Below are 14,870 nucleotides of genomic sequence, written 5' to 3'. Positions count from 1 at the left end.
GTTAGGGTTAATAAAACAGAATTCGTTGATTGCGTGTGATTCCTGGAACGCATGAACCACGAGGAACGAGGGACCACTGTACATCAAATACCTCATGTAAACGTGGTAATAAACATATTATACAGTTGATATTTCTACAGAAACTAGAGGAACGTGATAATAAATGAGCAGCTGGTACGATGTAAAATCTGTAAACACAAATATAAAGAACAAAAATATAGAGAACAGAAATATAAACTCTTATTTCATTCGTCTGAGGCCTGAACTGACGAAAATGACGACGATTTCACCTGTTTGTCTGTCTGTTTACCTGTCTGTCTGTTTACCTGTCTGTCTGTCTGTTTACCTGTCTGTCTGTTTACCTGTGTGTCTGTCTGTCTGTCTGTTTACCTGTCTGTCTGTCTGTCTGTCTGTTTACCTGTCTGTCTGTCTGTCTGTCTGTCTGTCTGTTTACCTGTCTGTCTGTTTACCTGTCTGTCTGTTTACCTGTCTGTCTGTCTGTCTGTTTACCTGTCTGTCTGTTTACCTGTCTGTCTGTCTGTCTGTCTGTTTACCTGTCTGTCTGTTTACCTGTCTGTCTGTTTACCTGTCTGTCTGTCTGTTTACCTGTCTGTCTGTTTACCTGTCTGTCTGTCTGTTTACCTGTCTGTCTGTCTGTCTGTCTGTCTGTCTGTCTGTCTGTCTGTCTGTGTGTCAGGTTCATTTTGAGTCCTGTTTGTGGATCCTGTTCTGGATTTTTTTGATCTGAACAGATGAAACCAGATTCACAAACCTGGTTTGCTGGAGCGTTTACATAAATACTTTATTGGTAACTCGTCTCGCCGTCCTCCAACATGGCCGACATGTCCATTCACTTTGACTCAAGCTCCGCCCCTTCATTAAGTTCCATGGAAATCCGTTAGCTAGTTTGCTAACTCTTTAGCCTGGGCGGGGCCTCCCCGGCTGCAGCGCAAACATCTGATTTCGGTCACATTTCAAAACCGTCTGGTTGATGACGAACCGGTACTGGAAGCAGATTGTTGACCGGAGACGGTTTCCATGGCGATGACAACAAAGAGCAGGGAAAACATGTCTCGTTTCCTTTGCCCCGCCTCCAGCAGGTGGACTTCCTGCCCCAGGTTTGGTCCAGGATGGTGAGGAGAGGTTACACACTGTGGCCGGAGATCTCTGGGAGCTGCTGCTAGTCTGCAGGTGCAACCGCCAATCAGAACAAAGCTAACCTCACCTGACCTGACGACACGCTGTCACGTTTTCTGTCGTTCTACTGACAGACATGTTGGAAAACTGTAGCGACCCAGCTAGCTAGAGTAGCTAGCTAGAGTAGCTAGCAGAGTAGCTAGCAGTGTTTAAAACCAGCTAACACTGACAGGCGTTAGCTTTAGCTAGCTAAAGTAGCTAGCAGTGTTTAAAAGCAGCTAACACTGACAGGTGTTAGCTTTAGCTAGCTAAAGTAGCTAGCAGTGTTTAAAAGCAGCTAACACTGACAGGTGTTAGCTTTAGCTAGCTAAAGTAGCTAGCAGTGTTTAAAAGCAGCTAACACTGACAGGCGTCCTGCTAGCTGAGGTAAACCGTTTGTAGTCCAGCACCACGTTGGCCCCTGGGGGCCACACTGAGTTTTCAGCTGCATATCAGGTGTAGCTAGCAAGAGCTAACACAACGCTAGTTAGCACACTGGTAGTTTCCACTGGACGGCGGTTCCCATGACAACCAATCGGTCAGCCCCAGTGTGTGGAATCCCAACTTCGGCTGACAGGTGATCTGATTGGCTGACGGCAGGTCAGCAGGGCAGTGAAGCCGACGCCCCTCAGTCAGTCCTGCTGGTTCCACGATGTGAATCCGCCTGAACCCCCCCGTCTGTTGGTTTGATCCAGGAGGAGCCCCCCCGCTGAGCAACCAGCTGCTGGACTCTGGAGGCAGAACCTGGAACCAGACTGGAGAACAGCCACCGTTACCGGTTACCATTAACGGGCACGAGTCATACCTGTGTACCTGTAGTGTACCTGTGTACCTGTAATGTACCTGTGTACCTGTAGAGTACCTGTGTACCTGTAGTGTACCTGTGTACCTGTAATGTACCTGTGTACCTGTAGTGTACCTGTGTACCTGTAGTGTACCTGTGTACCTGTAATGTACCTGTGTACCTGTAGTGTACCTGTGTACCTGTAGTGTACCTGTGTACCTGTAGTGTACCTGTGTACCTGTAATGTACCTGTGTACCTGTAGTGTACCTGTGTACCTGTAATGTACCTGTGTACCTGTAGTGTACCTGTGTACCTGTAATGTACCTGTGTACCTGTAGTGTACCTGTGTACCTGTAGTGTACCTGTGTACCTGTAGTGTACCTGTGTACCTGTAATGTACCTGTGTACCTGTAGTGTACCTGTGTACCTGTAATGTACCTGTGTACCTGTAGTGTACCTGTGTACCTGTGATGTACCTGTGTACCTGTAGTGTACATGTGTACCTGTAATGTACCTGTGTACCTGTAGTGAACCTGTGTACCTGTAGTGAACCTGTGTACCTGTAGTGTACCTGTGTACCTGTAATGTACCTGTGTACCTGTAGTGTACATGTGTACCTGTAATGTACATGTGTACCTGTAGTGAACCTGTGTACCTGTAGTGTACCTGTGTACCTGTAGTGAACCTGTGTACCTGTAGTGTACCTGTGTACCTGTAGTGAACCTGTGTACCTGTAGTGTACATGTGTACCTGTAGTGTACATGTGTACCTGTAGTGAACCTGTGTACCTGTAGTGTACCTGTGTACCTGTAATGTACCTGTGTACCTGTAGTGTACATGTGTACCTGTAATGTACATGTGTACCTGTAGTGAACCTGTGTACCTGTAGTGTACATGTGTACCTGTAGTGAACCTGTGTACCTGTAGTGTACCTGTGTACCTGTAGTGAACCTGTGTACCTGTAGTGTACCTGTGTACCTGTAATGTACCTGTGTACCTGTAGTGTACATGTGTACCTGTAATGTACATGTGTACCTGTAGTGTACCTGTGTACCTGTAGTGTACCTGTGTACCTGTAGTGAACCTGTGTACCTGTAGTGAACCTGTGTACCTGTAGTGTACATGTGTACCTGTAGTGTACATGTGTACCTGTAGTGAACCTGTGTACCTGTAGTGTACATGTGTACCTGTAATGTACATGTGTACCTGTAGTGAACCTGTGTACCTGTAGTGTACATGTGTATCTGTAGTGTACCTGTGTACCTGTAGTGTACCTGTGTACCTGTAGTGTACCTGTAGTGAACCTGTGCATTTGTAGTGTACCTGTGTACCTGTAGTAAACCTCTGTACCTGTAGTGAACCTGTGTATTTGTAGTGTACCTGTGTACCTGTAGTAAACCTGTGTATTTGTAGTGAACCTGTGTATTTTTAGTGAACCTGTGTACCTGTAGTGAACCTGTGTACATGTAGTGAACCTGTGTACCTGTAGTAAACCTGTGTACCTGTAGTGAACCTGTGTACCTGTAGTGAACCTGTGTACCTGTAGTAAACCTGTGTACCTGTAGTGAACCTGTGTACCTGTAGTGAACCTGTGTATTTTTAGTGTACCTGTGTATCTGTAGTAAACCTGAGTATCTGTAGTGAACCTGTGTATTTGTAGTGGACCTGTGTACCTGTAGTGAACCTGTGTATTTGTAGTGGACCTGTTGACCTGTAGTGAACTGTGTACTTGTAGTGAACTGTGTATTTGTAGTGAACCTGTGTATTTGTAGTGGACCTGTGTACCTGTGGTGAACCTGTGTATTTGTAGCGGACCTGTGTACCTGTAGCGAACCTGTGTACCTGTAGTAAACTGTGTTCTGTAGTGAACTGTGTACTTGTAGTGAACTGTGTACTTGTAGTGACCTGTGTACTTGTAGTAAACTGTGTCCTTTTAGTGAACTGTGTACTTGTAGCAAACTGTGTACTTGTAGTGAACTGTGTACTTGTAGTAAAATGTGTAATTGTAGTAAACTGTGTACTTGTAGTAAACTGTGTACTTGTAGTAAACTGTACTTGTAGTAAACTGTACTTGTAGTAAACTGTACTTGTAGTAAACTGTGCTTGTAGTAAACTGTGTACTTGTAGTGCATTGTGTACTTGTAGTAAACTGTGTACTTGTAGTAAACTGTACTTGTAGTAAACTGTGTACTTGTAGTAAACTGTGTACTTGTAGTGAACTGTGTACTTGTAGTAAACTGTGTACTTGTAGTAAACTGTGTACTTGTAGTGAACTGTGTACTTGTAGTAAATTGTACTTGTAGTAAACTGTGTACTTGTAGTAAACTGTACTTGTAGTAAACTGTGTACTTGTAGTAAACTGTGTACTTGTAGTAAACTGTACTTGTAGTACACTGTACTTGTAGTAAACTGTACTTGTAGGAAACTGTGTACTTGTAGTAAACTGTACTTGTAGTAAACTGTGTACTTGTAGCGAACTGTGTACTTGTAGCAAACTGTGTACTTGTAGTGAACTGTGTACTTGTAGTAAAATGTGTAATTGTAGTAAACTGTGTACTTGTAGTAAACTGTGTACTTGCAGTAAACTGTGTACTTGTAGTAAACTGTGTAGTTGTAGTAAACTGTGTACTTGTAGTGAACTGTGTACTTGTAGTAAACTGTGTACTTGTAGTAAACTGTGTACTTGTAGTAAACTGTGTACTCACAGTAAACTGTGTACTTGTAGTAAACTGTGTACCTACCAGCTGCCGTTAGGACCAGAGGATGAACGCCAAAGAGAAGAATAGAAACAGAAACAGGAACTGAAAGAAGGAAACATCAGAGTTCAGGTTATTTCTTGTTGATAGTAGGGTGGTAGTTTTAGTTCGTACTAATGGTAGTTTTAGTTAGTACTAGTGGTAGTTCACATAGTACTGTAGAGAGTTTTAGTTAGTAATGGTACTTTTAGTTAGTACTGGTGATGGTTTTAGTTTTAATTAGTATAAGTAGTTTTGTAGTGGTAGTTTTAATTAGTATTGGTAGTTTAGTAGTGGTAGTTTTGGCTAGTATTGGTAGTTTAGTAGTGGTAGTTTTAGTTAGTATTGGTAGTTTAGTTGTGGTAGCTTTAGTTAGTATTGGTAGTTTAGTAGTGGTAGTTTTGGCTAGTATTGGTAGTTTAGTAGTGGTAGTTTTAGTTAGTATTGGTAGTTTAGTTGTGGTAGCTTTAGTTAGTATTGGTAGTTTAGTAGTGGTAGTTTTGGCTAGTATTGGTAGTTTAGTAGTGGTAGTTTTAGTTAGTATAGGTAGTTTAGTCGTGGTAGCTTCAGTTAGTATTGATAGTTTAGTAATGGTGGTTTGATTTAGTATTGGTACTTTACTAGTGGTAGTTTTAGTTAGTATTGGTAGTTTGCTTGTGGTAGTTTTAGTTAGTATTGGTAGTTTACTAGTGGTAGTTTTAGTTACTATTGGTAGTTTACTAGTGGTAGTTTTAGTTAGTATTGGTAGTTTGATAGTCCTACCTTTTCCTCCAGTTCTTTAATCTGTCGCTTCTGTGCTTCTATACATTCTTCCAGCTCCTTGTTCCTCTGTCAAAAACAAGGAACAAACAAACAACAGAACTATAACTCAACAATATGAACTACATAAATAACAGTTTGATTAAATCTAACACCTCTCCATTCTAGCTCCTTACCAGCTGTTAATACACAGTATTTACCCAGTGTTTTACATGTTCACCTATTGTTTACCAGGTATCGTTGACATGTTCACCAGAGGCCTGTACCATAAAGCTGGATTACGGCTTAGCCAGATAACTTCAGGCTTAACCCTGGCTTTTCGGTACCCTAAAGGTTGCTGACTTTCTATCGGGCTATGTTGTCGCGGTAACCTATGCTGAACACCTAACCTGCTCCGGAGCAGGATAAGTTCAGGATAAGATCAGCAGGTATAACAGCCCCACCTACTGACCAATCAGAGCTCAGCAGGTATAACAGCCCCACCTACTGACCAATCAGAGCTCAGCGGGTATAACAGCCCCACCTACTGACCAATCAGAGCTCAGCAGGTATAACAGCCCCACCTACTGACCAATCAGAGCTCAGCAGGTATAACAGCCCCACCTACTGACCAATCGGTTCTCCTGAAAACGGGCCGTCCGTTCCCTGAGAACCCGGTGGATCTCGGGTCACAGCTTGTGTGCAGAGCGCTCAGGCAGAGAGAATATTTAGGGATGGCTGTAATCCGGTGGGATTGGCTGAACAATGACTGTAGAAAGGTAGAGGTTTTGGGGGGAGGGGTTACATTACATCTGTCAGCTGCTGGAGCCTCACATCAGGAATGGAACGCACCCCAACCCCGCGCTGACAGCCCCACACAGTGTGCATTGACCTGAGGGTCTTTGAGACAGTTCATATATTTCTGAGTGATGTTGGTAATTATTATGATGTCCTGAAATCCCTCGTTGGACGGGTTACAAGCAACACACAGATAGAATGTCATTGATCAATGATTTGTTTCAGTAAATCATGGATTGATCGATTGATTGATTGATCGGTACTTGTGTTGGCGATGCTGAAAACCTGTGAAGAACACAGTACGTAGAGCTGTTCATAAAGTCACGGGGCTACGATCACATGTCATAACCAAACATGTGGTTCACACACACATGTATGAACACACACATGTTACTGTAGTCAGATACACAAGTGCAGTCATAGTGGGGCAGTAATATTATAATGGCACTAACTTCCTCATTGACGCAGTCGGCCATGTTTTCCCAGAGATCCTTGCTCCGTTTGGCAGCTGCAGCTGTGTTGCTTTTTGCCTGGATTATTGATTTGTATTGATCGTATATTAATTATTATTGTTTGCTCCTCCGTTGTAAAATATGCGTCTCGGGCCGGTTTGTTGCATGTTTGTGATTGGTCGCATGCAGCAAACTCCGCCCTTTTTATGTGAGCGCACACAGATCTAGAGTGGACAAGCCTGGATTGAATTAGTGAGTTGATAGCCGGCTTTATGGAACCGGAAATCTGGAGGGTGGATGTCTGGGTAAGTGAAGCCAGATAAGGAAGAGGAAGCCTGACTAGGTTAATCCAGCTTTATGGGACAGGACTCTGGTGTTTACCGGGTACCGTTGACGTGTTTACCGGTTATTGTTTACGTGTTTACCTGTTGTGTGAGCTGCAGTACTTCCATCCTTTCTCGGAGGATCTGGCTGTCTCGCTCCCTCAGCTCAAACATCACCGTGCGTTTCCATTGGTCCATGGCTCTCTTAAGCCCCTCCCGCTCGTTCTCCGTCAGCGTTTCAGAGAGACGACCTTCGACCTTCAACCCCTCCATCCTTGTCTTCTCCTCCTGCTGCAGAGCCTCAAACAACATGGCCTCCAGCTCCAGGATCCTCTGCACCAACCACACATACGTTACGTCACCAACCGCAGCTACACGCCAGTGACATCACAGCACCACCAGGTGGAGGCAGGAAGTGACATCACAGCACCGCCAGGTGGAGGCAGGAGGTGACATCACAACACCACCGAGTGGAGGTAAGAAGTGACATCACAACACCACCGAGTGGAGGTAAGAAGTGACATCACAACACCACCGAGTGGAGGTAAGAAGTGACATCACAACACCACCGAGGGGAGGCAGGAAGTGACATCAGCAACACGAATGAATTCATTTCCTGACTGGTCGCCATGGCAGCGTGTTGCAGCTAGCCGTAACATCCTGGCGCTGCCACCGACCTTATGAGCCTGGTCCATCGACTGCTTCCTGTAGTCCAGCTCCTCGTCCAGGTAGCCTTTCTGTTTGCTGAACAGGTCCTGGAGGGGTGGGGGTAACCATCACACAGGTTGATTCGAGGGGGTGGGGGGTACGTGGTAACCATAGAAACAGTTCAGGGAGACCTGAGGTTTGTACCTTCTCGCTCTCGATGTCCAACATCTTCTGCTGCAGGAGCGACTTGGTGACCTCGATGGACTCCAGCCACTGAGGACAGAGGGGGCGGTCCGTTACACACGGCAGGAAGTGACATCATCAGGCTTCAGGGCTTCTGTTACCTTCTCTGCCAGAGTGAGAACTGTCCTGGCGTGGATGACGACCACCTGCTCCTCATTGGACAGGTTCTGTAGTTAAACATGTCAACAACATGTTAGCAACACATCAGCAACACGTTAGCTACACATCAGCAACACGTTAGTAACATGTCAGCAACATGTCAACAATATGTCAACAACACGTTAGCAACACGTCAGCAACACGTTAGTAACACGTCAGCAACACGTTAGTAACATGTTAATATGTCAACAACATGATAGTAACATGTCAGCAACATGTCAACAATATGTCAACAACACGTTAGCAATACGTCAGCAACACGTTAGCAACACGTCAGCAACACGTTAGTAACATGTCAGCAACATGTCAACAATATCTCAACAACACGTTAGCAACATGTTAGCAACACGTCAGCAACACGTTAGTAACATGTCAGCAACATGTCAACAATATGTCAACAACACATTAGTAACATGTCAGCAACATGTCAACAATACGTCAACAACACATTAGCAACATGTTAGCAACACGTCAGCAACACGTTAGTAACATGTCAGCAACATGTCAACAATGTCAACAACACAATAGCAACACATCAGTAACACGTCAGCAACACATTAGTAACATGTCAGCAACATGTAAACAACATGTCAACAACACGTCAGCAACATGTCAGCAACAGGTCAGCAACATGTCAGCAATATGTCAACAACATTATAGCAACATGTCACTAACATGTCAACAATGTCAACAACACGGTAGCAACACATTAGTAACATGTTAGTAACATGTCAGCAACATGTCAACAACACGTTAGTAACATGTCAGCAACATGTCAACACATCAGCAACACATCAGTAACACATCAGCAACACATCAGAAACATGTCAACAACATGTCAACAATGTCAACAACACGGTAGCAACACGTTAGTAACATGTTAGTAACATGTCAGCGACATGTCAGCAACATGTCAGCAACATGTCAGCAACATGTCAGCAACATGTCAACACATCAGCAACACATCAGCAACACATTAACAACACATCAGCAACACATCAGCAACATGTCAACAACATGTCAGCGGCATGTCAGAAACACGTCAGCAACACGTCAACAACACGTCAACAACATGTCAGCGAAACAGAAAATTATTCGGTTCAAAGTGTTTTTTGACATCTGGGAAACAAACAGTCAACATGGTGACACGTGGTGAAACGTGGTGACACGTGGTGAAACGTGGTGACACGTGGTGAAACGTGGTGACACGTGGTGACATATGGTGACACATGGTGACAGCAGCTGATCGTCAGGTGGAAATGACACGACAGCACATTCATGTACAGAAGAAGCTGAACATACACTTACGGCGTTATCGCCCAGGATGTCCAGCTTCTTCATCAGCTCACTGATCACGATCTCCTGAGGAGGAAGACCACAGTCAGCAGGGCGGCCCAGGTGTACTCAGGTGTACTCAGGTGTTACTCAGATGTTACTCAGGTGTAATTCAGGTGTAACTCAGGTGTAACTCAGGTGTAACTCAGATGTTACTCAGGTGTTACTCAGGTTTAACTCAGGTGTAACTCAGGTGTTACTCAGGTGTGCTCAGGTGTTACTCAGGTGTACTCAGGTGTAACTCAGATGTTACTCAGTTGTAACTCAGGTGTAACTCAGATGTTACTCAGGTGTACTCAGGTGTAACTCATGTGTGCTCAGGTGTGCTCAGGTGTACTCAGGTGTTACTCAGGTGTACTCAGGTATTACTCAGGTGTACTCAGGTATTACTCAGGTGTTACTCAGGTGCACTCACTGTGACCCCCTCTGCTTCGCAATAGATCTGCAGAGGACTGAGGCCTTCTGGGAAATAGAGTTGTCTGAAGTTAATGGGAGGTGAGCGTCGTTCTCTCTCCTGAAGAAAAGGTGTGGTTTCCATGGAAACAGAGAGACAACGTTAGAAACATTTCTGTGCGAGAACAAGTTACGAATTTGATTTCACCAAATGATTGAAAACATGTTTATGTTCCTTTAGGCGACAAAAAATACAAAGCTGTTTGAAACCTTTAACACCAATAGAATGAATTCAGCTCATGTTTCGCTGTCTGGCTTCTGATTGGTTCTAGTTGTTTGTGTTCTCAGGACGGTTTGTTGTTGTTTGTGCTGTCATATGTTTGTTATTGTTTTGCTGTGGTGTTTGTTATTGTTTTGCTGTGGTGTTGTTGTTTTGTTGTGGTGTTTGTTATTGTTTTGCTGTGGTGTTTGTTGTTGTTTTGCTGTGGTGTTTGTTGTTGTTTTGCTGTGGTGTTTGTTGTTGTTTTGCTGTGGTGTTTGTTGTTGTTTTGCTGTGGTGTTGTTGTTGTTGTTTTGCTGTGGTGTTGTTGTTTTGCTGTGGTGTTTGTTGTTGTTTTGCTGTGGTGTTGTTGTTTTGCTGTGGTGTTGTTGTTTTGCTGCGGTGTTTGTTGTTTTGCTGTGGTGTTGTTGTTTTGCTGTGGTGTTGTTGTTTTGCTGTGGTGTTGTTGTTTTGCTGTGGTGTTTGTTGTTGTTTTGCTGTGGTGTTGTTGTTTTGCTGTGGTGTTTGTTATTGTTTTGTTGCAGTCTTTGTTGTTTTGTTCTTGTGTTGTTGTTGTTGTTGTTGTCCTGTTTGTTGTTGTTTACCTCCAGCTCCAGGATCCTGAACTCCAGCAGTTCGTTCTGGTCCTTCACGTCCTGGATGTCGTTCCTCAGCCGCAGGTCCTCACCTTCCATCTGCCTCACCTGGAGGAAGCATCCAGCCGTCAGAGGACCACCCCCTCGCCCCCTCACCCCCCTCAACACCTGACCCCCTCACCCCCCTCACCTTCTCCACCAGCTCCTGGTTGCGTTGATACAGCGCCTGCTTCTCCTCCACCCACTTCACATCCTGACAGACAGACAGAAAGCAGCGTCAGGCTCCGCCCCCAGACCTCCACAGACAGGTGTTCCGTCACACTGGAACCCCATTAGCTATCCAGATGTGTGTTACCAGTCCCTGCTGCTTCAGCGCTGACTCCAGATCAGCCACTCTGCTTTCATAGCGGCTGACGTCCCTCAGCAGCTGCTCTCTGGTCTGAAACGTAGCAGAACTGTCAGCGGCTTCGGACTCGCAACCCCGACCCGGTTCTGCTGCCGCGAGGCGGCTCACCTTGATCTCCTTCTCAGGGTCGTAGTTCCCGCCGCTCGTCTCTGTCAGCAGGGTGTACGCGCGCTGGAGCGCCTGGTACTCCTGAGTCAGCTGACGGTATCGGAGCTCCGCCTCCTCACGCGCACACACCTGGAACACACAAACCAGAAGCAGAACCAGAACCAGAGATTCTGTTCAGTTCTCTGTGGATGCAGAAACCCCCCCAACATGCAGTCAGCAAACAAGTTTACGTAAACATGTCTAGGTAAACATCATGTTTACGTAAACATGTCTAGGTAAACATCATGTTTACATAAACATGTCTAGGTAAACATCATGTTTACGTAAACATGTCTAGGTAAACATCATGTTTACGTAAACATGTCTAGGTAAACATCATGTTTACGTAAACATGTCTAGGTAAACATCATGTTTACGTAAACATGTCTAGGTAAACATCATGTTTACGTAAACATGTCTAGGTAAACATCATGTTTACGTAAACATGTCTAGGTAAACATCATGTTTACGTAAACATGTCTAGGTAAACATCATGTTTACGTAAACATGTCTAGGTAAACATCATGTTTACGTAAACACTGGTGTGATGGGCATGTCTATGGAAACAGGTGTGGTGGGCGTGTCTATGTTAACAGGTTCAGTGGGCGTGTCTATGGAAACAGTTGTGATGGGCGTGTCTATCTAAACAGGTGTGGTGGGCGTGTCTATGTTAACAGGTTCAGTGGGCGTGTCTACATAAACAGGTGTGGTGGGCGTGTCTATCCAAACAGATGTGGTGGGCGTGTCTACATTAACAGGTGTGGTGGGCGTGTCCATGAAAACAGGTGTGGTGGGCGTGTACCTCCTCCGGTTCGGTGTCTGGAGTTCTGTCCGTGTGAAAGGACAAAGACGACCCGTCAGAGTCCATCGAGGCTTCTTCGTCATAGCCATAAAACGTCTCAATCACCTGGAGAGACACACACACACACACACACACACACACACACACACACACACACACACACACACACACACACACACACACACGTATGGTATATTAAAATTATGAAAGACAGTTAGAACATCAGTCTGGCCTCTAGGGTTTGGTCTCGTGGGTCCGGTCTCGGGGGTCCGGTCTCGTGGGTCCGGTCTCGTGGGTCCGGTCTCGGGGGTCCGGTCTCGGGGGTCCGGTCTCGGGGGTCCGGTCTCACCCTGCAGGCTCTGAAGGTGCGTTTCCTCCTGACGGAGTCCTGGCGGCGGTACCGCAGTAACATGTCTCTCTCCTGTCAGACACAACCAACATCAGACAGGAGGCGACGGCGGCCTACCAACCTGCAGCACGGCGGTTCTGGGCGGGACTTACGATCACGTTCTTGACATAACCCGCTGTCTCCAGAGCCTGAAACACAAACGCTGGTCAGCATGATGCTTCCTGTCATAACGTTATACCTCTAGTGGTAGTAACAGACGTAGTACTACCAACGGTAGTATTAATGTAGACGTAGTACTACCAACGGTAGTATTAATGTAGATGTAGTTCTACCAACGGTAGTATTAATGTAGACGTAGTTCTACTAATAGTAGTATTAATATAGATGTAGTTCTACCAACGGTAGTATTAATGTAGACGTAGTACTACTAATAGTAGTATTAATATAGATGTAGTCCTATAATAGTAGTATTAATGTAGACGTAGTACTACTAATAGTAGTATTAATATAGACGTAGTCCTATAATAGTAGTATTAATGTAGATGTAGTTCTACCAACGGTAGTATTAATGTAGACGTAGTACTACCAACGGTAGTATTAATGTAGACGTAGTACTACCAACGGTAGTATTAATGTAGACGTAGTACTACTAATAGTAGTATTAATATAGATGTAGTCCTATAATAGTAGTATTAATGTAGACGTAGTACTTCTAATAGTAGTATTAATATAGACGTAGTCCTATAATAGTAGTATTAATGTAGATGTAGTTCTACCAACGGTAGTATTAATGTATACGTAGTACTACTAATAGTAGTATTAATGTAGACGTAGTACTACTAATAGTAGTATTAATGTAGACGTAGTACTACTAATAGTAGTATTAATATAGACGTAGTCCTATAATAGTAGTATTAATGTAGATGTAGTTCTACCAACGGTAGTATTAATGTAGACGTAGTACTACTAATAGTAGTATTAATGTAGACGTAGTCCTACTAATAGTAGTATTAATGTAGACGTAGTACTACTAATAGTAGTATTAATATAGACGTAGTCCTATAATAGTAGTATTAATGTAGATGTAGTTCTACCAACGGTAGTATTAATGTATACGTAGTACTACTAATAGTAGTATTAATGTAGACGTAGTACTACTAATAGTAGTATTAATGTAGACGTAGTCCTACTAATAGTAGTATTAATGTAGACGTAGTACTACTAATAGTAGTATTAATGTAGACGTAGTCCTACTAATAGTAGTATTAATGTAGACGTAGTACTACTAATAGTAGTATTAATATAGACGTAGTCCTATAATAGTAGTATTAATGTAGACGTAGTACTACCAACGGTAGTATTAATGTAGACGTAGTACTACCAACGGTAGTATTAATGTAGACGTAGTACTACTAATAGTAGTATTAATATAGATGTAGTCCTATAATAGTAGTATTAATGTAGACGTAGTACTTCTAATAGTAGTATTAATATAGACGTAGTCCTATAATAGTAGTATTAATGTAGATGTAGTTCTACCAACGGTAGTATTAATGTATACGTAGTACTACTAATAGTAGTATTAATGTAGACGTAGTACTACTAATAGTAGTATTAATGTAGACGTAGTACTACTAATAGTAGTATTAATATAGACGTAGTCCTATAATAGTAGTATTAATGTAGATGTAGTTCTACCAACGGTAGTATTAATGTAGACGTAGTACTACTAATAGTAGTATTAATGTAGACGTAGTCCTACTAATAGTAGTATTAATGTAGACGTAGTCCTACTAATAGTAGTATTAGTGTAGATGTAGTTCTACCAACGGTAGTATTAATGTAGACGTAGTACTATTAATAGTAGTATTAATGTAGACGTAGTCCTACTAATAGTAGTATTAATGTAGACGTAGTCCTACTAATAGTAGTATTAATGTAGACGTAGTACTACCAACAGTGGTATTAACACAGACATAGTCCTACTAAAGTCCTACTGAACCTTGGACAGGTCATCAATGATGTGTTGCTGCTCCACCACTTGCAACCGCAGGAACTCCATCTCTCGCTCATCCTGGCTGTAACCATGGTAACTGGTCCGGTCCAGGTCATTGAGAGAACTGGGTCTCCTCTGTATAAAGAAGCAGTGCAGGTAGCATGCTAACAGGTGTTAGCTTAGAGAACATCAGTCTGAATCTGGTGTGAAGGGGACGAGTGTTGTCAGGTGAGTGGTTACCATAGTTACCATCTCCAGGTTCTCCTGCGTGACAAAGCGAAGCTTGTTGTCAAGACGACGCACTTTTAGCGCCAGTTCCTCATTTTTACGACTCAGACGTTTGTTTTTATCCAAAAGAGGAAGAAACTGACTCTCCGCCTCTCGCAGACGCTTCAGCTGCAGAAGAAGAAAACAGGAAGCAAAACATCACTAAAAATATTCAAAATAACGACATACAAATAATTAAGAATAACGACATAAAAGATACTAAAGAAAAACATCACTAAAAATATTCAAATATAACGACATTA

At 43.5% G+C, this 14,870-nt stretch overlaps 1 protein-coding gene across 5 annotated transcripts in view; it reads right to left on the bottom strand.

The window, feature by feature from the left end:
* Nucleotides 1-14,870, bottom strand: part of jakmip3 (Janus kinase and microtubule interacting protein 3) — a 17,558-nt gene continuing 2,688 nt past the window's right edge. Inside the window, exons 6-23 of one of the 5 annotated variants that reach the window (XM_068304817.1) lie at nucleotides 14,581-14,736; nucleotides 14,347-14,475; nucleotides 12,497-12,532; nucleotides 12,345-12,416; nucleotides 11,996-12,100; nucleotides 11,155-11,283; nucleotides 10,996-11,079; nucleotides 10,831-10,893; nucleotides 10,650-10,748; nucleotides 9,808-9,906; nucleotides 9,360-9,419; nucleotides 8,000-8,065; nucleotides 7,860-7,928; nucleotides 7,685-7,762; nucleotides 7,110-7,340; nucleotides 5,459-5,524; nucleotides 4,703-4,762; nucleotides 1-1,931 (exon numbers count right to left, since the gene is read on the bottom strand). In XM_068304817.1, coding sequence (XP_068160918.1) covers nucleotides 4,712-4,762; nucleotides 5,459-5,524; nucleotides 7,110-7,340; nucleotides 7,685-7,762; nucleotides 7,860-7,928; nucleotides 8,000-8,065; nucleotides 9,360-9,419; nucleotides 9,808-9,906; nucleotides 10,650-10,748; nucleotides 10,831-10,893; nucleotides 10,996-11,079; nucleotides 11,155-11,283; nucleotides 11,996-12,100; nucleotides 12,345-12,416; nucleotides 12,497-12,532; nucleotides 14,347-14,475; nucleotides 14,581-14,736 — 1,593 coding nt within the window. In that variant the 3' untranslated portion in view covers nucleotides 1-1,931; nucleotides 4,703-4,711. The remainder of the gene's footprint in view (nucleotides 1,932-4,702; nucleotides 4,763-5,458; nucleotides 5,525-7,109; nucleotides 7,341-7,684; nucleotides 7,763-7,859; nucleotides 7,929-7,999; nucleotides 8,066-9,359; nucleotides 9,420-9,807; nucleotides 9,907-10,649; nucleotides 10,749-10,830; nucleotides 10,894-10,995; nucleotides 11,080-11,154; nucleotides 11,284-11,995; nucleotides 12,101-12,344; nucleotides 12,417-12,496; nucleotides 12,533-14,346; nucleotides 14,476-14,580; nucleotides 14,737-14,870) is intronic. The other 4 variants (XM_068304819.1, XM_068304818.1, XM_068304820.1 and 1 more) reach the window with 4 other exon arrangements.

The sequence above is a fragment of the Antennarius striatus genome, chromosome 21 (assembly GCF_040054535.1).
Source record: "Antennarius striatus isolate MH-2024 chromosome 21, ASM4005453v1, whole genome shotgun sequence".
NCBI classification, from domain to species: domain Eukaryota; kingdom Metazoa; phylum Chordata; class Actinopteri; order Lophiiformes; family Antennariidae; genus Antennarius; species Antennarius striatus.
Note: the sequence above shows the minus strand (reverse complement) of the source record. Positions and strands in the feature narration are given on the sequence as shown.